Here is a 20,065-nt window from a genome sequence, read left to right on the forward strand (position 1 = left end):
GCTGCCCACACATCCCCTACCTGGGAAGTCACAGTATGCTTTGGACAGGGAGTGCTTTCAGAGACCCTGGGGTGAAGTGGCCAGTTTTACTCTGTCCAACTCCTGGCTTCCCATGTTGCTGAAATAGATTCTCTCTGACTCTCCACCCCATCTAGGTCTGTCTAGAAAGAATTATAGCCTTGGTCTATGTTTCTTTCTTTCTTTTTTTTTTCTCCCCCATGACAAGGTTTCCCTGTGTTGTTTTGGTGCCTGTCCTGGATCTTGCTCTGTAGACCAGGCTGGCCTCGAACTCACAGAGATCTGCCTGCCTCTGCCTCCCAAGTGCTGGGATTTAAGGCATGCACCACCACGGGTCTATGTTTCTTACTAGTTGTAGTAGACTAAGAACTTAACCTCCAGCCTCCTGAATGAACTCCTCTACAGGATGGAGTTGTGAGTTAAAATGTAGAAGTGCTTTCTAAACCCTAAGGCACTGTGTGTGTGTGTGTGTGTGTGTGTGTGTGTGTGTGTGTGTGTGTGTTGTGGAGACATGGATGTGTGTGAGAGAGATGTGGTGTATGTGTGTGTGTGTGTCTGTGGCATGTGAGAGTGGGGGGTGTGAGAGATGTATATGGTGTAAGTGTGTATCTGTAGTGGAGTTATGGGGTTGTGAGAGAGGTGTGTGTGGTGTATGTGTGTCTGTAGTGTGGGGACATGGGGGGTGTGAGAGAGATGTGTGTGTGGTGTGTGTTAGTTGCACAGAGCAACAGAGACAGTATCTGTTTCTATCTTGAATAACTTTGTTTGACTTTATGAGGTCACATGTCAAGGAGAGCAGAAACATGGAGAAGAGCCACACTACAGAAGGGGAGAGAGATTTTATGGTGCAAAGACCACGATTTAAGCCCTTCATCCTGATATTTTTTCTTTCTGTAAAGCACTGTATGTCAGCCACAGCTGCATGTCATCCCCTCTTTGGTCAATAGTTACATATTTCGTTGTAATAAACCACGTTGGAGATCATGCCGCTGGGACCCACGTTTGTCTTCCCATCGTGCAGAGAGATTTCATCCTTGGAGCCACAGGCCTGACTTACAGAGCGCTGATGTATTCCCTCGTGTTTACAAGACTGTGTGTCTGTCGTTCCCTAGGACACATTGACAGAGAGCCACCTCCATGTCCACGCTTCAGAGGAAAGTCACAATGCAGAGCCTCAGCAAGCCTCCAGGCAGGCCCTTGGGTGTGCCCCGCCTCGGTCACCTTCAGCTTCCTCTTGACAACTGCCTCTACGCGTTCTCCCGGTGGTGCCTTCCCAGGTAGAAAAGCAGGTCTCAGTGCAAGAGGTCTCTGTTGATCTGAGTGCACCTCCTGCAGGCTTGTTCACCGTGGAAAGTGGCAAGCAGAGGCCAGTTGGCTTGGGAATGAGACTCTGACCAGCTCCTCTTTGCCTGGTGCCTAACCACACACGAATTCCGTCATTCAAGGGCTGAGTTTGAGTTATCCCCCACTTACCAGTTATGATCTCAGGCTTGTTTAATTTTGCTGAGGCTGTTTCCCACCGAGTGGAGTGAGGCTAACACAGCTTTGAGACTTCCACGGGGATCGCGTGGGTTTTAGTACATGTAAAACACGGTACATATTTCCTTCTGTGTTTACTTCTCAATACACTTGTCTTATTATTGCTGTTATTCTCGCCACCACCCGACTCAGCCAGCAAGAGACCAGATAGCGAGACTGAGGTTCCCCTGTCTGCCGGGACAGAGCCATTGGCCATCTCAGTCTCCTCCCACACGCCCCCCAGATTTTCTTCTCATCAGCCTGATTTGCATAAGACTTCTATTTTCTATTCATGTCTACCCATTTGATTATATATTCATTCTACACACAGAAAGGCACTCAGGTTAGGGAATGGTGGCATATACTTGCAATCCCAGCACTCAGGAAGCTGGGGCACCGGTTCAAGGCCATCCTGCATCACATAGTGAGTTTCGGGCTGGCTAGCCTGGGCTACTGTATGAAAAGCTGCTCAAAAAAAAAAAAGACAAAATAGAGGGCTAGTGAGGTGACTGGATGGTTTAAAAGCACTTGCTGTTCTTCTGGAGGACCCAGTTAAGTTTCCAGTAACCACATTGGATGGTTCACAGCTACCTCAACTGCCTGTAATTAGCTCCAAGGGATCTGATACCCTCTGGCCTCTGCAGGCATGTAGCATGTATTAACACATGCATGCACACATGCACACCACCAAAAAAACAAATTTCTAAGAAAAGAAAGAAAAACGTAACAAGACTTAAAACTCAGCAGTTCACCCCATATCTGCAACTGACAACTTTTCATTCCTACCTACAACTTTTCATTCCTACCTGTTTCCACAGATAAACAAGGGAACATGAAACCCCACAAGGCCAGAGGCGGCTGCTTGTCACAGGAGCCTCCTGTTGAAAGATGCCTTTTCCCTCCTATAGCATCTGCCACGGGCTCAGAACAAAGGACGTTTGGGGAAACAAAAAAAAAGAAGGTAGGGAATGTGTGTGCACATGTGCATATGTGTGTGCATGTATCTGTATGTGCAAATATATGTGCATATGTGTGTCTGTGTGTGCATGTGTGTGCATGTGTCTGTGTGCATGTGCAAGTGTATGTGCATGTGTGTGTGCATATGTGTATATCTGTGTGTGGTGTCTGTGTCTGTGTTTAATCTCATTCTAGAAATTAAGTGACTCAGAGGGACGTCTCTGAGCTCATGAAGTGGAGTTGGAATGAGGTGTTGGAGCAATTTGCTGTTGGAAATCGTGGAGTTTCAGCAGCCCCCCATCATTCCTCAGAGCAGAACACTTTGTCCTGGTAGGGGACAGGGGGCTTCTCTATAGGTGTAAGAGCAGATCGTGAGCCTGTGAGCAGCTGGGTCCCTACCAGTTTAAAATGCCGGGGACACCGACTCTAGCAGTGTTCACTCAGTTGAGGTTCCGTCAGCTTTGCAAATATAGGGTGATTTGGCAAGTTTATGGACACCTTTCAGAACCTAAGAACAGGGATGGAGTGATGGTTTAGAGGTTAAGAGCATTGACTGCTTTTTCAGAGGTCCTGAGTTCAATTCCCAGCAACCACATGGTGGCTCCCAGCTATCTGTAATGAGATCTGATAGCAGATCTCTAGACAGAACACTATATATATATATATATAGTTTGTTTGTTTGTTTGTTTGTTTGTTTTTGTTTTTGTTTTTTCAAGACAGGGTTTCTCTGTGTAGCTCTGGCTGTCCTGGAACTCACTTTGTAGACCAGGCTGTCCTCAAACTCACAGAGATCTACCTGCCTCTGCCTCACGAGTGCTGGGATTAAAGGCGTGCGCCGCCGCCGCCGCCGCCGCCCGCCGCCGCCGCCGCCGCCGAGCCACCACCACCCCTGGCTCAGGCAGTGCTCTTAACTGCTGAACTACCTCTCCAGCCCCTGGCCAGAGTCATCTTAAGGAAGAAGGTGTTCTTCACTTCTAAAATTTTACCACATTTATTTATTTGTGTATTTATTTACTTAATGTAAGAACGGGCACCTCCTACTGTGTGCATGTGGACGTCAGAGGACAGTTAGCGGGAGTTAGCGTTGTAATTCTACCACGTGAGCCCAGGAATTGAGTCAGGACCTCAGCCTTGGTGGCAAGAACCTCTGAAGTTGCATCAAAAAAAAACCACAACAACAACAACAAAAAAGCATTGGCTGCTCTTCCAGAGGACCAAGGTTCAATACCCAGTATCCACATGGCAGCTCACAACCATCTTTAAATCCAGTTTCAGGGGATCTGACACCCTCACACAGACATATATGAAGGTAAACACCAATGCACAAAAATAAATAAATCATTTTTTTAAAAACTGACTCTGGCCATCTCTAGCCCTGGCCCTGCCTCACAATTCTGCATGGCACTTTGGCGTTTGGGAAGCATCCATGATAGATAAGGCATGTAGAAGAAACTCCAGTGTTCTGCCCGATAGCTGCTGTGTGAATATGGGCAGGCCTCCGCCGTCTGAAACCGCTCTGAAGGACCACAGGCAGACCAGGCAGCGCTGGTACCAGGAATCGATGTTGTTTTCATTCTCTTCAGGACTGTCTGGGTGGTCCTGAGTCCGAGCTGCTTCCCAGGTTCCTTTGGGCCAGGAGTACAGAGCAGACCTGAACTCCAGCATCACCGCAGGATCAACACAGGCCTGAGCTCTCACACCCAGTCAGTCCCAACCCGAGCCAGGCGCGGAGGAAAGGGACGCCTTTGAATCCCGTGCATTCGTTTAACACAGGAAAGCAATATTTTCCACTGTGTTATTAAAGCCCTGTGTCAATTTCTAATTAGAATAAAGAAATTAAGGCTTGGCTTGTCAGCCACCCCTCACGCAAGAAGTCTGAGTTCCCACACAGCTTTCTCAATGCGACCCTTGTAAAAGAGAACCCACAAGGTCCGTATTCAAAGCAGGGCCGTTGGTGGGCAACACCTGCAGAGGGCGGGTCCCCAGGAACAGAGATCTTATGTGTGTGTGTTTGGCTAATCATTTTCTTCATGTTTCAAAATTATAAATATTACTTTGCATAAGCTGGGTAGATTTTTCCTTCCTCAACCAGCCCCAAGCATGTAGGATGCTCATGTGTGTTTCTGATTCCTGATTTTTTTTTTCTTTTAAGCACTGGGGAAAAAACAGAAAATCCTTTTTATTTTTCTTCCTCTGAAATCAAACTCTCTGAAAGCTCACACCTACACTTCTCAGGGCACTAAATTCATATGCCAGATGTCACAAACAAAAGTAAAGTGCTCTGTGATTTTTCAATGACTGAAAACTGGAGACCCCAAGTATTACCCTACAGTATCCCCCCCCACACACATATATATACACACTAGTGTGTGTGTGTGTGTGTGTGTGTGTGTGTGTGTGTGTGTGTGACGACTATAGAAGGAGAAACCAGGCCAAATGAGATGTTGAAGCCGACACCGGTGACTCTTTATAGTTGTGTTCATGTGACAACGTGGTCAGAAACTGAGATTTTTCTGCTAGGGGGCCAAACTGGCTATTAAATGCTTACAGAAAGAAATCTATTCTCTAACAAATATCTTAGATTCCAAGAGTGGTGGGGCATGCCTGTAATCTCAGCACTCACGAGGCAAAGGCAGGAGAGCTATGAGTTCAAAGCCAGCCTGGATTACACAGTGAAACCTTGTCTCAAAAATAGAGGCTGGGGAGGCAACTCAGTAGCAAAGTTTTGTCCAACATGCACCCAAGCTCCACCCTCATCAACACACACACACACACACACACACACACACACACACACACACACACACACACACACACACTTTGGGGACCCATTCCTCCTCCTGGATTGCCTCATCCAGCCTTAATAGAAGAGGAGGAGCCTAGTCTCACTGCAACTTGATATACCATGGCTGACTGAGAACCATGAGTGGCCTGCCCTTTTCCAAAGAGAAACAGAGGAGGAGAAGTCGGGGTGGGGGCTGGAGCTGGCTTGGGAAGGGCTGGGAGGAGAGGAGGGAGGGGAAACATTGATTGGGATGTAAAAACAATAACAAAAAAATTTTTCCTAAAGTTTAAAAAAAAGAAACTACCAAAGGGATTCGGGCAGTGGTGACACACACCTTTAATCCCAGCACTCGGGAGGCAGAGGCAGGCGGATCGCTGTGAGTTCGAGGCCAGCCTGGGCTACAGAGTGAGTTCCAAGATAGCCAGGGCTACACAGAGAAACCCTGTCTCGGAAAAACAAAACACAACAAAACAAAACACAAAAAAAGCTAGCAATGGGAAACAGGCGCTAATGACGAGCCCCGTCTCACTTCTCACCTGAGGTGGAACAGCCTCCGCTTCTTGTTCCCTTGGCTTGTTCTCTTAACGACGGACTCGGAGATTCCTCATTTATCAGGACACAGAATCCCCAGCCAGTCACTTCAATCCTTATCACTCTCCCCAGTCACAACAGAGATTATTATTCTCTCAAAGGCTTTTATGGTAAGGAGAGGGGACTTTGGGGCAGGATCTCATGTAGCCCAGGCTGACTTGGAATTTGCTGTTTCACTGTGGATGACCTAGAACTCCTGATCCTCCTGCCTCCACTTCCCAAGTGCTGGGGTTACAGGTGTGGACCGCCATACCTGGCTCTCTCAAAGGTTCTCAAATTTATCCTGTTGATAAAACTCAGAAGACTCAGGCAGGAAGGACATACTTGGAGCTCCCTGGAGATATCAAAGCAAAACACCCCCCCCACACACACACACACCAGAGCCACCAGCACCAGCTCCCAAGCCATCGATGACCTTTGCTTCTTCTAGCAGCTATTTGAACAAGAAATGCAGTAAGATACGGTATCATTTGCCCTCTGCAGGCAGCCAAGTTTTCATTTCTGCCATATTGGTTTTGTGTTTATACTTTCTCCAGGCACCAAAGGCTCGGAAATTACCTCCTGTTTCAGAAGAACCCCCCAGAGTCCTCAACCCCCTGAGGAGCCAATTTAAGGCCAATGAACCCCCAATGGAGCTCTTCGTTATCCCAATGGAGATTCATTTCCATGCCCCACAGCCCCCCAAAGAAAAGGCCTGCAGAAGAGGTAGGTTCCCTGATCATGGCACTTCCGTGGAACTTGGTCAAGCCAGAAAGGGTTAAAAGTTGGGATCCTTGCCAGTCCAACCCATCCAGAAGTGATGGCTGAAGACACCAGCCCCCAGGGTCATCCCCAGGGTCATCCCCAGGGTCACCCCCAGGAAAAGTGGGTCTTTTCCAAACAAAGGTAAGGCAACAAAATCCGTAGGATCTCTTCTGATCACACCCAGTTCAATTCTATCTGCCGGGCCCTTCCCTGAGCAGCTCATGTTACGAAACTAGGAAAAGAAGACAGACAGATACATAAATAACTCAGCGTGCCATAGATAGTATAAAAGTGTAAGAATGTTCCGGCAGCTTACAAAAAAAAATTATATAATACCAAAAAAAGCAACTAAGAATGAAAATGGAAAAAAAAAATGTCCTAGTTAGAATTACTATTGCTGTGATGAAACACCACAACCAAAAGCAACTTGGGGAGGAAAGGGTTTATTTGGCTTACACTTCCACATCGCTGTTCATCACTGAAGGAAGTCAGGACAGGAACTCAAACAAGACAGGAACCTGGAGGCAGGAGCTGATGCAGAGGCGTGGAGGGGTGCTGCTTACTGGCTTGTTCCTCATGTCTCACTCAGCCTGCTTTCTTATAGAACCCAGGACCACCAGCCCAGGGATGGCACCACCCACAGTGGGCTGGGCCCTCTCCCATCAATTACTAATTAAGAAAATGCCCTACAGCTGGATCTCACAGAGGCATTTTCTCAACTGAGGCTGTCTCCTCTCAGATGACTCTAGCTTGTGTCAAGCTGACTTGACACAAAGGACATAAACCTTGATTGAAAAGATCAGAGAAGTTGATATTACCAGACCACTTGGATGAAGTTAGCGCTTTAGGTAAACATTAGATTTATTTAACTGGATTTCCCAGCAGCCAAGCTAAAAGCAATTATTGGCTATTTGGACCTTCGTTTTATAAAAAGAAAAAAAAAATGCCCCAAAGAGTCTTTATTTATTTTTAAAATTATTTCATTATCTAAAAGACGATCTCAACAATTCTTGTCAGGAAAAGGATTCTGTTCTTTCTAAGAAGACTTCCATGAGAGCATGAGCCAGGAGAACAGGGAAGACCTCTGAGAGAGCGTGAGCTAGGAGAACAGGTCCAACGGTACTGAAGAAGGCTCTTAGAGGAGCCTTGAGAGTCAACACCCCACCCTGTGTCACAGGAGAAATTCCCTAAGTTGTTTTGCTGTGCCCTTGCTTAACAGGGATTCTCTCTCCTGGGACTTCACTGGTCAGTCTAGGAGAAAAGATGACCCCCATTTTTAAGGGAGTCAGAGCTTTCTAGAAACTTTAACTGCCTCTGATTTCTTATAGCTTTGACTTCTGGGAATTTTACAGGAGGTTGTTTTGTTCCAAAGCTGTTCGGAATTCGTCCAAGGATGAATGCTTCCCTCCCCAACTTCCTTGGAGCCTCCTTGGGAGGGAGGGAGGGACAGTCTGGCTTGGGTCATGTCCCTGCCCTGGAACCAATCACTGTGGCTAAGATAATGAGTTCCTCTTATAATCCGAGCTCAGTCACATGGCCAACCCTGGAGTCACAGAATGGACAGAGATTTACCCAAACCCCATTGTGCAAGCGAGGAAGAGATGAGTCTCCACAAAGACGTGACACGTGGCAAAAACAACTTAGCTTTCTCTTTGTCTTCTAGCTGCTCAGTACCCTGAATCAGATCCACAACCAGAAGAGGCCACGCCTCTGTGGCGGCCTCCCCTGAAGCGGCTGTACTTAGAAAGGCCAAGGGGCATCACGGTGCATCTCCCGGTGGCCAGGGGCCAGGACACACCCTCACCTCAAAGTAGTTCCTTTCTCCCTCCGGCAGCCCAAGGGAACCTCACTCTAAACCGAAACAGGGTAAGACCCAGGAGGGTCCTCCGTGGAGAGAAAGGCTTCCAGGGAGGTTAGTCCATCCTCAGCCTCTTAAAGATGGCTGTAGTTCAGGCAGCAACTGGTTAACCCATGTGCTTCAATACAACTAACAGTGTCTGGCTTGCACGTGACTTACTCACTGAATCAGCCCTCCATAATACTTTCTGGTTACAGATGCAAAATGGCACTAACGTGACTGAAAATTTGCTGCATGCCCTGTTACTAATCCTGTTTTTAAGCCATGAAATTTCATTCCTAATCTTTTATAAATACGTGCTTATTCATTTAAAAGTTTGTTATATTGATAAAAAAAAAGCCTTCACATTTTTTCAAAATATATGGTCATTAGAAGTTATACACATGGGGCCAGGTGTTGTAGGGCACACCTTTATTCCCAGCACTTGGGAGGCAGAGGCAGTGGATCTCTGTGAGTTTGAGACCAGACCACTCACTGCAGAGTTAGTTCCAAAACAGCTAGGGCTACACAGAGAGACCCTGTCTGAAAAAAAAAAACTAAAAAATGTTAAAAATAATAATAAATAAAGAAGTTATGGGTATGTTAAAGTGTATATTTTAATATAGTAAATAGGTTGGAAGTGGTCAGCCATATGTGAAAAGTTCTCCGTCTTCGGAATCCTGAGCCTTCCTCACATACAAGATGACAGGCTCACAAGTGGCAGGTGACCACAAGTGGTAGGTCACCACCGGGCACCTTAACAGGCACTCTCTCAGGTGCCCATCACGACAACACTGCCTTCATTTTACAGACCAGAAAATAGACATGCCAAGAACTCAGTGACTTATCTGAGGCCACACAACTGCAAGTGGCCTTGCTGGGACTGGAGGTCAGGACCTCCCCGTGCTCAACTCCATTCTTGCCCATTACCCTACGTTGCCCTTGAGAATAGACACAACGAGGAACTAGGGTAGGGTCTTCTTAAAAGGTATTGTCAGAGTGGGGGCTTATTTAACCGCCTCCTACGTAATTGTCAGCCATCCGCTTTGCAGCTTCCTTAGAGCTAGTACCGGCAAGGACTGCCTTCTGCCGCTTTCCGGTGCACAGTCAGAGCCACAGAGATAAAGACGGCATGCTGGATTTCACCCTTACCATTGCTCAGCCTGTACTGCCCCGCACTCCTTCTCACCTACTGAATCACCCACCAAGGGCTGAGAGTCAAGAGCCAGCCCATCTTTGGCTGCAATACCAGCTAGAAGCTAGCCTAAGAAGTCTCTGATAAGTCAGAATGACTTAGTTCAGTATATGACCCAAAGGAGGGTCATAAGTTCAAGGTCAGACCCCCAAACAGTGACACCCCAACTCAGAAAAAAAGGAGGTGCCAAAGAGGAAAGCTTTTTCACATACTATGTCCCCCACAGACCTGGCGCAGGGTATTGGCAGCTGGTAAGTGGGATTGTCCCATGCCCACAAAGGCTGCACATTCCCATTCTCTTGCTCAGCCCTAGGATATTTCCCCTCTAATACTACAAAAGTGAAGCCAGCTTTGATGTTTTCACACATCTACATACACACATATTTTATTTTACTGTAGCACTATGTGGGTGTAAGTTGCAGACATTATACAGTCTAGCAGCAAACTATTCTGTCAGCCACAATACTGTTATCACATTAAAAAAAAAGTTAGCATTGATGCAGAAATGGTTTCCAATATAAAATATATATTCAAAATTTTCTAGTTATACCAGCGATGTTCTCTATGGGTTTTTATTTGTTTGTTTCCCCAAATCAAAATTCAATTCAGGACCATGCAGAGCATTCAGTTCTCATCTCTCTTCAGAGACTTTTAACCTGCAAGAATTCTCTAGGCATGGTTTTGTTCTGTGGGTTGTTGTTGCTGCTGTAGTTTAGGTTTGGGTTGGGTAGGGTTTGTTGATGGTGTTGTTGTTGTTGTTTGTTTGGTTGGTTGGTTGGTTGGTTGGTTGATTTGGCTTGAAATGATCTGTTTGTTTGATTGGTTTGGTTTTGGTTTGGTTTAGTTGGGTTTTTTGAGACAGGGTTCCTCTGTGTAGCCCTGCCTGTCTTGGAACCAGCTCTATAGACTAGGATGTCCTCGAACTCAGATATCTGCCTGCCTCTCAAGTGCTGGGATTAAAGATGTGCACCACTACCTCCCAGCTTGGTTTGGTTTTTTGAGATGGAATCTCACATAAAAATATAGCCCAAGCCGACTCCGAACTCACTGTGTATCTGAGGATGCCTTGAACTCCTGATCCTTCTGTTTCTGTCTCTGGGGTGCTAGAATAACAGTTGCTCATGGATACATCAGGTTTCCAAGTTAGTTTCTTATGACATCAGTGACAGTGTATTCTGTAGAAAGTGACGCTAACCTGTATTGGGTCAAAGGTGGTGTAGATTTGTCCACTGTAAAAATACTTCTTCGGTCAGGCGTGGTAGCGCACACCTTTAAACCCAGCACTTGGGTGGCAGAGGCAGGAAGGTGGATCTCTGTGAGTTTAAGGCCAGCCTGGTCTACAGAGTGAACTCCAGGACAACCAGGACTATGTAGAGAGACCCTGACTAGGGGGCGGGGGAGGGGACAGGAAGTACTTCTTTTTTGTAATAAATAAACACCCTGTGAAATTTTGAGATTTCACATGAAGCAGCTTTTACACCTAAAAGCAACAGTTGTGTCAAGTATGAAATAAAGACCATTATCTCTAAAGACAAGCCAGGCTTTTGTAGGTGAGGTCCCAGATTCTGTCTTCCTAGAACAGTCCCTGCTGCTTTTGAGAAGAGAGAATGGAGATGAAGGGTTAAGAGGTGCTTTCTGGAGTCTTTTTTAATCAGTCCTGCGGCCCTCTGTCTACCACGTGGAGGGTGGTATAGTGGGTCCTCCAGTCAATGCGCTCACTCCACATCCATGGGTTCAACCACCCACAAATCAAAAGTGTTTGGGGGAAAAAAATCAACTGTACTAAACACTCCCTCTTTTTTGTATTTTTGCTCTTCTCCCCTAAACAGTACAATGTAACTATTTGCACAGCATTTACATTGTATCAGCTGTTATAAGGACCCTAGAGACAAGTATATACGGGATGCATGTAGGAAGTAAATGCTACGCCATTTTACGTAAGGAACTTTAGCATCTGAGAATGTGGGCACCCACTCTACCCTGAACCAATAGGAAGCTGTGCTTTGTACCCTACATACCTAGAGAAGGAAATGTGATCATTGGCTTTGTCATCAGAAATCTGTAGCCAGCTGGGTATGGTAGCATAGGCCTGTGATCCTAGCATTTGGGAAACTGAGGCAGAGACAGCACACTTTAAGGCCAGACTGGGCTACACAATGAGATCTTATTGTCTCAATAGGAAAGAAAATGGTATGTTATAATCAAAATCTCCTGAGTCCTCATACTCAGGGCCTTCAGACTGGGGAGCCTGCAACTTCTCAGGCTTGTCCCCATCTCTGGATCCCTTCTATGAGATGGCAGTCACAGCTACCACTTCTCCATGCCTCCTCACTCTGGGCAATTCCTCAAAGGAAGGGCTCCTATTCTAGTCAAGAGCAATTTCACTCTTCGGCTCCCTACCCCTTAGCAGGTCTGGAAAGGAGGAGCAAAGCCAAAAACAAATAGAGCCGTTTATCCCGAACACCAGCAGCTGTCAACCAAGCCAGAAAAGACACAACTGGCCTTCCTGATCCCAGAGTTCTTCCCATTTTGCTTTAGGAGATGGTGATAGCCTGGCCAAGAGCGAGGACCAACCACTGCACCTCCCGCCCCCGAAAAAAGGGAAAAAAAGTCCAGAGATCCGGAAGGACATGGACAGCTGCAGGACATCAGCCTGCAACAGTCCCACAGGTCGCTCAAATGAGGGGGCACTGCCAGCAAGACCAGGTAATCATTCTGGGGTGCATGCAAACCCTATCTCATTGTCTTTCCTTGGCTCCTGTCCAGGTTCCCCACCAAAAAGGGGGAAATGGTGGTATTCCCAACTGTATTAGTGAAATTAATGTTCGGCCATCCCCCTAAAGAGTCAGACTTATTTAGAGAGTTTACTGCACCCATACACACCAAGCTGTTTCCTCCTTCCAGCAGCCACACGTGATGACGTGGCTCCCTGAACTCCTGGCTTGCACACCACTGAGTTCAGTAGACCATACTTAACACTACTCCAAGACAGAAACCTCCCTGGGCACAGGAACCTGCGGAGCTTGCCGTAGATAAAAACTTCCAGAGGGAAATCATCCTCCAGCCCAGGGAAGACCTGAGGCCTGTTCACAGGAGGAGAAAGATGCTGCATTCCTATCCTAGGATGAGATAGGGCAAGCCACGCCCTGTGCGGCTGAGCCCCACGTAGCTGCTGGCAGTCAAGGAGTGACCGAGATCAAAAGCAACACCGTAAGACAGCGCGGTAGCGGCTGACACGGGACTTTGAACCCCGTAGGCAGTTCAGAAAGCCACAGCTGCTGAACTACCCCTAAAAATCTCAAGAGAGGTGCCATGCTGGAAACTGAAAGGCAACTGTCAAAGAAACTCAGGGGAGGGACTGAAGAGCCTGCTCCGCAGTTAAGAGCATTTGCTCTTTCAGAGGGCTCCTGGCCTGTTCCCAGCACCCAAGTATCGTAACTGCAGTTCCAGGGGATCTGAAGCCCTCTCCTGGCCTCCTCAGGCACCAGGCATGCACGTAGCATATATGCATACACGTAGGCAAAACACTCACACACAGAAAATAAAACCAATAAATAATAAATCTTAATATATTTTTTAAATGCAATCCGTGCACTGTTCCTCCTCCCTCAGAGCTTTGGGCCACGTCCTCCTCTGGGGAGCACCAGATGAAGGGGCTAGCAAGTGTGGAAGAGGCTTCTCTGTTCACAGCACAACTCCCGCTGGGAGAACAGGGGAGCTGAGAGCCGCAGGGAAAACAACAGACTCCTACCCTTTCATGCTGCATGGAAACAGGGGGGCTCTATTTAAATCAACCACTCTCTCCCTGCCCTGTCTGTCTCCCCTTCCGTCTCTCCTTCTGTCCCCGAAGCATGTGGGGTTGAATTCTTGTAAGCATAAATTAAATATGTAAGTCAATAACTCCGTTCTGTGTTTGCAGTTTCTCTGTTGAGGGCTGAGGGAGTCACAATCAAACCCCTTCCTTCCCCTCTTTCTACACAAATGCCTTAAAGACTTTTTTCTCAGCTTCGTCCCCTTATCCATGGTACAAACGGCCCAAGCTTGATGAGGGTCCCTTCTTCACCAGGGGCCACCCTAGAGGTCAATAACCCTAGATAAATCACAGCGCATGCATACACACGCACGCACGCACGCACGCACGCACGCACACACACGGGAAAATATGATTATAATAGAATGGTACAGTCATGACTAAGACAAGAAATCCCAAGTGTGTATGCTGGATGTGTGTGCATGTGTGAGTGTGTGTGAGTGTGTGTATACTCATGGATCTCAGTGTGTTTGGTAGTACATGTATGCTTATCTGCCCATGTGAGTACATGTGTGTGCTGTGTGCCTGATGCATACCTCTATGTGTCTGAGCATGTGATAGCACACATCTAAGGTGCATTCAAGCCTGTGACAGAGTGCATGTTTCAGTGCATTGTGCCACCGTTTGTTTGTGGCATGTGTATAAGCTTGCATGCCTGCATGCATGTGGCTGTGCATTATGTACGTTTGTCTTTTGAGAGTATGCACATGTATGCACGTGCGTTTGTATCTTTATGCACATTTGTATGTTTGTAAGTGAATTATGTACATGGCCCTCAGCATCCACTCCAGCTAGAGGTCTGACTTTCTACTGCCCCTTTTTGGAAACAGGAAAAGGAAGATTCATATGATATGAACTATATTTAGCTTTTGCCCCTGGTTTCTGTCACAGACCTAAAAACCCGTGGAGTTTCCAGAAGTGTCTTTTCTTGCTCATGGGGAGCCTCTTGGATAATGATAGAGATTATGCTAATGGGGTCACGTATGCTCAGAGAGGGTGCGGAAGCTCCATCCCTACCCTGTGCATCTCACTGGCTGTGGGCTAATTCCTGAGGACACATTAGTAGCCCTGAGTGTCTTCTGTGAGTGTCCTAAGAAAGCATCAACTTCAAGGAGGGAGTCATGGAAGCCTGGTTTATAGTTGGTGGGTTAGAAGCACAGGCCACAAATGGGGGTGGGGTTGGTTGTTTTTGTTCTTTTGGGGGCCACAACCCAGCTTCCAAATAAATCATATGTGGAGTCTTATTCTTAATTATAAATGCCCAGCCTTAGCTTGGCTTGTTGCTAGCCAGCTTTTCTTAAATTATCTCATCTACCTTTTGCCTCTGGACTTTTTCCTTTTCTACTTCTGTATATCTTACTTTCACTCTTACTCCATGTCTGGCTGTGTCGCTGGGTGGTTGGCCCCTGGAGTCCTCCTCCTTCTCTGGCTTCTAGGTCTCTTCGCTCTTTTTCTCTTTCTATTTATTTTCTCTACCCACCAGCCTGGCCTATCCTTTCTCCTGCCTCGCTATTGGCCATTCAGCTCTTTATTAGACCATCAGATGTCTTAGACAGGCACAGAAACACAGCTTCACAGAGTTAAACAAATGCAACATAAAAAAATGCAACACATCTTTGCAGCATAAAACAAATGTCCCACAGCACAAACAAATGTAACACATCTTAAAATAATATTCTACAACATGGGGGCTTGCAGTCAACAGTTAAAATGGGGACAGCCTTGTAGATCTGAGCCTTTAACCTGAGGAATCTGACATTACTCCAGGTAGAGGTGCCAGCATTGAGCAGAAGTATAGGAGGCCCCCCGCTGTTGTCTCTAGAGAATGGTTTGGTGAGGGAAACCTCCACACACCTGGTCACAGGTGTTTTCTGTGTCAGGACTGGGAGCAGAGGAAGAACATACGTTTTTTTCTTTCATAGTCAGTTTACAAACACACCTTGAGTCTTTGCAAGTAACCAAGAGACAGACAACTTCTTCGGGCAGCCTGGGCTGGACTTCCTGTATAGTCCCAGCACTTGGTCCCAGTCTGTGATCACACACAAAGGCACCAACTGGGAGGAAAAGCAAAAGCAGGAATCACCAAATTGTGGACCCAGGGACTAGGCCACACTCAACTGGAGGAGGCCACACTGGCCTAGAACTGCCCTCAAAATGCCCAGAGCTGCTACCTTCTCCAGACTCTGCATGGGTGTAGTGTGGCTCGTGGAAGCCCCTCTATCTCATCCTGACCCCCAGAAGATAGGGCCTAGGCAATAAGCCTACTCTGCCAAGTGCCTCAGTGAACGCTGGCGAGCAGAGGACACACCAGCATCTCCGTTCACACCCTACCTGGGCTTAGGGAACACAGCCAGGCTCGGCCTCCCTCACCTGCACTGAGGCTAATGCTGCCCATGCATATTCTTACTTTCAAGAAAATTCCAGAGACCCCACACTGGGACACTTCGTGCGGAGTCTAGATGGTGAAAACGTCTGCCTGTCGCTCGAGGGGCTCTCGGGAACAGAGGCGCTTCCGCCGGGACAAGGTAAGAAAGCACACTCCAGGGCAGCCTTGTTTTCGGTTTCCAAAGGTTCCCAGCGGCAGCAGAGACATCATTAAAAGCAGCCGATGCGAAGCAGCCAGCTTCTCCCACTCCCTGACACAGAGGTTCCTCTGTGGTCCAGACACAATAACCCTATGTTCGAGGAACAAGTTCCCTCTTGCCGGAACACCTGGAGACAGGAGTTGCAGGGGAATGGCTTGGAAGAGCTCTAGTGTGCCATGTTGATGCCTTCCTTGATCGGGTTGATAAAGCCCTTTTGGTATTTGCCCAAACTACACAGGGCCTTCTTCTCTTCTTTCCAACCACGCTCCTGAGGTGGAGGTGGCTAATTGGTAACCCAATCAGGCATCCTTGTTATGTGCATTGGTTCACTGCTGTGAGTCACCTGGCTCCTGACAGACAGCGAGGCAGTTTCCAAAACCCCTTTTGGCACGGAAGCTTTCTGGAAGAGAGATGCTGACTCTGGGCAACAGCCACTTTGCAAAGGAAAAAAAGAAATGAAATCAGAGGGTGATGAGTGTCAACCACCCAGAAACCATCGGGCTGGGCCTGCATGAGCTGTGCAGCCAGCAGGCCCCTTGATGAGGAAGATTAAAAGCTGCCTGCATTGGTGGGTTATGTCACAACTGGCTTAATGAGAAGAGCCTGGATCTGGGGCCAGATTTCCATAGCCCTGGCTTGTCCTCTACGTAGCCTGATGATGTTTTCTGTGTCCATGGTTGCTCACCCACAATGACAAGACACACACACACACACACACACACAGACACAGACACAGACACAGACAGAGAGACACAGAGAGAGAGAGCTATCTATCCCTTGACTGCATTTTATAGTCTATGACTATTGCTGTAAGTTCCACCCATTATAGGGATTTCTGGGAAGTACGATGCATTTGCTTCTGAATTCAGCATCCAAGAACTCCCATTCCCCATTTGGTTATACCAGAAGATGACTTGTTAAATATCTTGGGTCTGAATCTGCTGGAGCAGGAGCGAGACAGTTGGAAGGACTCTCCGGGGTACAGCTGGTGGGACAGCCGGGGAAACAAATGGGCCAGTCACCTGCCGCGCACTTGCCCACGCTGTTCCGGGGGAAACAGCTTCTCCTTGGACAATGCAAAGGCGACTGGCAGAGACAGAAACGTTGAAGTGTTGTGTTTGCTGCTACCGTGTAGATAGGATGCTTTAGACACGTCAGTGCCTCCAGCTCCCGTCCCAGTTCCCAACACATGGAGCAGGATCGTAGCCAGTGTTCACTGAAAAGGAGTTCAGAGACTGGAATGGACTTGGGGGAGAGTGCTTGCCTGGCATGCACAGGGTCCTGAGTTGGAGTCCTAGCAAACACCCCCGCCCCCAATTTCAGAGAGAGAAAGAGAAATACAACTTAGGCTAAATAAATGGAGACTTGTCTGCCTCTTCTCCCCATCCGAAGGACGACACACTCAGTCCCACTTGCTTCTGAAATTCAGAAGCATCCATCCAGTGTGCTCTTGCTGAATGAATCAGCTAGGCAGTCTCCCTCCCTCCAACTTTTCCTCAGTGTGGTCAGCCGTCTTAATGGTGATTGGATGGTGCTTCAAGAGGTAAGGAAATATCTTAAACTCACATCTTCCTACAATGATCCAAAGGACAGGTCGACCTTTCTTTTTGGTTTGTTTGTTTTGTTTTGTTTTAGTTTTAGTTTTTAGTTTTTTGAGACAAGGTTTCTCTGTGTAGTTTTGGTGCCTGCCTCTGCCTCCTGAGTGCTGGGATTAAAGGCGTGCGCCACCGCCGCCGCCGCCACCGCCACCACCACCACCCGGCCAGGTCGACCTTTCTAAGAGACTCCATTCATTGAAGCACACTTTTGGAGACTGTGCTTATGTGTATCGGTGTTTTGCCTGCACACATGTCTGTGCACCATGTGCGTGCAGTGCCCTCAGAGGCCAAAAGAGGGCGTCCTATCCTCTGGAACTGGAGTTTCAGATGGTTGTGAGCAACCTGTGTGTGCTGAGAGTTGAACCCTGGTCCTCTGGAAGAGCAGCCAGTGCTCTTAGCGGCTGAGTCGTCTCTCCATCCCCTGAAGAAGTATTTCTGTTGTTCTGTCTTGAATTGTTTGTGGATTTGGGGGTTCTGATCGTTTGATCTTTGGTTTGATCCAACAGAGAGTATATTGAAAGTTCTTTCCCCTTTGCAGAAGACTTTCTCTACCACCAGAGACTCTGAAAGTTCAATTTTACTCAGATCCATCTTTTTTTTTTTTTTTTTTGGTTTTTCGAGACAGGGTTTCTCTGTGTAGCTTTGCGCCTCCACCGCCCCGGCCAGATCCATCTTTTACATTTTATTTTACTTACTCATATTAATTTTGGTGCTAGGAGTGGAACTCAGTGCCTCCCACATACCAGGCAGGAGGTCCGAGGCTGAGCTACATCCCCAGTCTCATTGTTCCTCGGCCACCATTTCCACACCCCTCCCAGCATCATCTCCCACACATTCCAGCTGCCCTCCAGTGATCCCTCCATCATCCCTTGATGGCCCAAATGTTCAGTTTCCAGGCTTTTCTCTCCAGGCCTGTTCCTGAGTCGTCCCCCCAAGTATTTAGACAAGCTCTAAGTTCATCTTTCCCAGGACATTTTCCTGAATAATTTTACCTCCCTCCATACAATTACCTAGATGTAATCTCACCCCTTTCCTCTCTCTCAGTCCCACCTTTGTGATTTTGGATTTATCTGCATCTGTTTTCAGTTTGGCTCTCTAATATATGAGTCCTAGGGAACCTCCTCTCTTTATCCTATGTCCAAGAAATGCGTGTTGACTGACTGAATACCCCAGGTGCCACACAGAAAAGTTCTTGGGAGAGCATAGTTAGGTTTTTTTTTAATACTGAAAAAAATTCTTAAGTCAAAGAGGGAATATGATCTGTCTGATCCTCCTGAAACTGTAAGGCTCTGTCAACAACTATTTGGGGATAAATTCTTAGGCAATTAGATCATGATAGTTCGCTTTCAAACAGCAGAGAGAGATGAATATAACCTTTAGAAGAAGGAGAGGGGAGAAAAGATGTGAAGCACTGGAATTTGGCTCTCCCGCTCATCTTGGGCTATTGCAACACTCCCAGAATTCAGAGGCTTCCAAAAGGAAAAGTTGGCTTGGAAAGGTCTAAGTCAAGCATTGGACATGCTCTCTGAATTGCTTATCCCTGATACAAATCCTCAAATATTCTTCTCATCACAGTGCCAGCCGCACACATTTCCTCTCAAGAGTTCTTCTATTCACCAGTTTCATACTGAGAGATAGTCAAAGATGTCGGAGCCAAGAATTCAAGTTGGGACCTCAGGTCCCATGTAGACTTCAATTCCCAGCCTCTTTCAGAGTTCTTAATCAGCCTTCAGCATTGTCCTAACGGGATGTTTAACCCAAAGTGTGTTTCCCATCTGCTTATTTCTTTGTTTTACCCCTGCTGCTCTGCTTTGTCATATAATCAGCATCCTGACCCATGCAGCTTTTCCTGGTCTGGTGGTTTAACACGTGTCCACTTGACATATCTCCCTTCAAAAGGTTACAGTGGCTGGCTCACATCTAATACTGATGTGGACAGAAGCGAGGTAAATGGCTTTGGAAACAGAGTCTGTCTTAGCCCACTGTCTGTTGCTGTCCTTTTCTGTTTGTTTTGTTTTGTTTTTCGAGACAGGATTTCTCTGTGTAACAACCCTGGCTGTCCCGGAACTCTCTGTAGACCAGGCTGGCCTCGAACTCACAGAAATCCGCCTGCCTCTGCCTCTAGAGTGCTAGGATTAAAGGTATGCACCACCACTACCTGGCTCTGTTGTTGTCTCAGGGCTTGTTTGTTTGTTTGTTTGTTTATTGCTGTGAAGAGACATCATGACCACAGCAACTCTTATCAAGAAAATATTTAATTGGGGTGGCTCGCTTACAGTTTTAGAGGATCAGTCCATTATCATCATGACCGGAAGTATGGTGGCAGCAGGCAGACATGGTGCTGGAGTAGTAGCTGAAAGTCCTACATCTTGCAGGCAACAGGAAATCAACTGAGACACTGGGCAGTATCCTGAGCATAGGAAACC

General features: G+C 47.2%; 1 protein-coding gene across 1 annotated transcript in view; it reads left to right on the forward strand.

Annotated features, from left to right (window-relative positions):
* Positions 1-20,065, forward strand: part of Kiaa2012 (KIAA2012 ortholog) — a 114,709-nt gene that overhangs the window by 28,510 nt on the left and 66,134 nt on the right. Inside the window, 8 exon segments of the mRNA XM_052749551.1 lie at positions 1,131-1,226; positions 1,228-1,283; positions 1,417-1,430; positions 2,355-2,497; positions 6,406-6,574; positions 8,277-8,525; positions 12,184-12,351; positions 15,871-15,981. Coding sequence (XP_052605511.1) covers positions 1,131-1,226; positions 1,228-1,283; positions 1,417-1,430; positions 2,355-2,497; positions 6,406-6,574; positions 8,277-8,525; positions 12,184-12,351; positions 15,871-15,981 — 1,006 coding nt within the window.

The sequence above is a fragment of the Peromyscus californicus genome, unplaced genomic scaffold (assembly GCF_007827085.1).
Source record: "Peromyscus californicus insignis strain IS unplaced genomic scaffold, ASM782708v3 Scaffold_21__1_contigs__length_65335640, whole genome shotgun sequence".
Taxonomy (NCBI): Eukaryota; Metazoa; Chordata; class Mammalia; order Rodentia; family Cricetidae; genus Peromyscus; species Peromyscus californicus.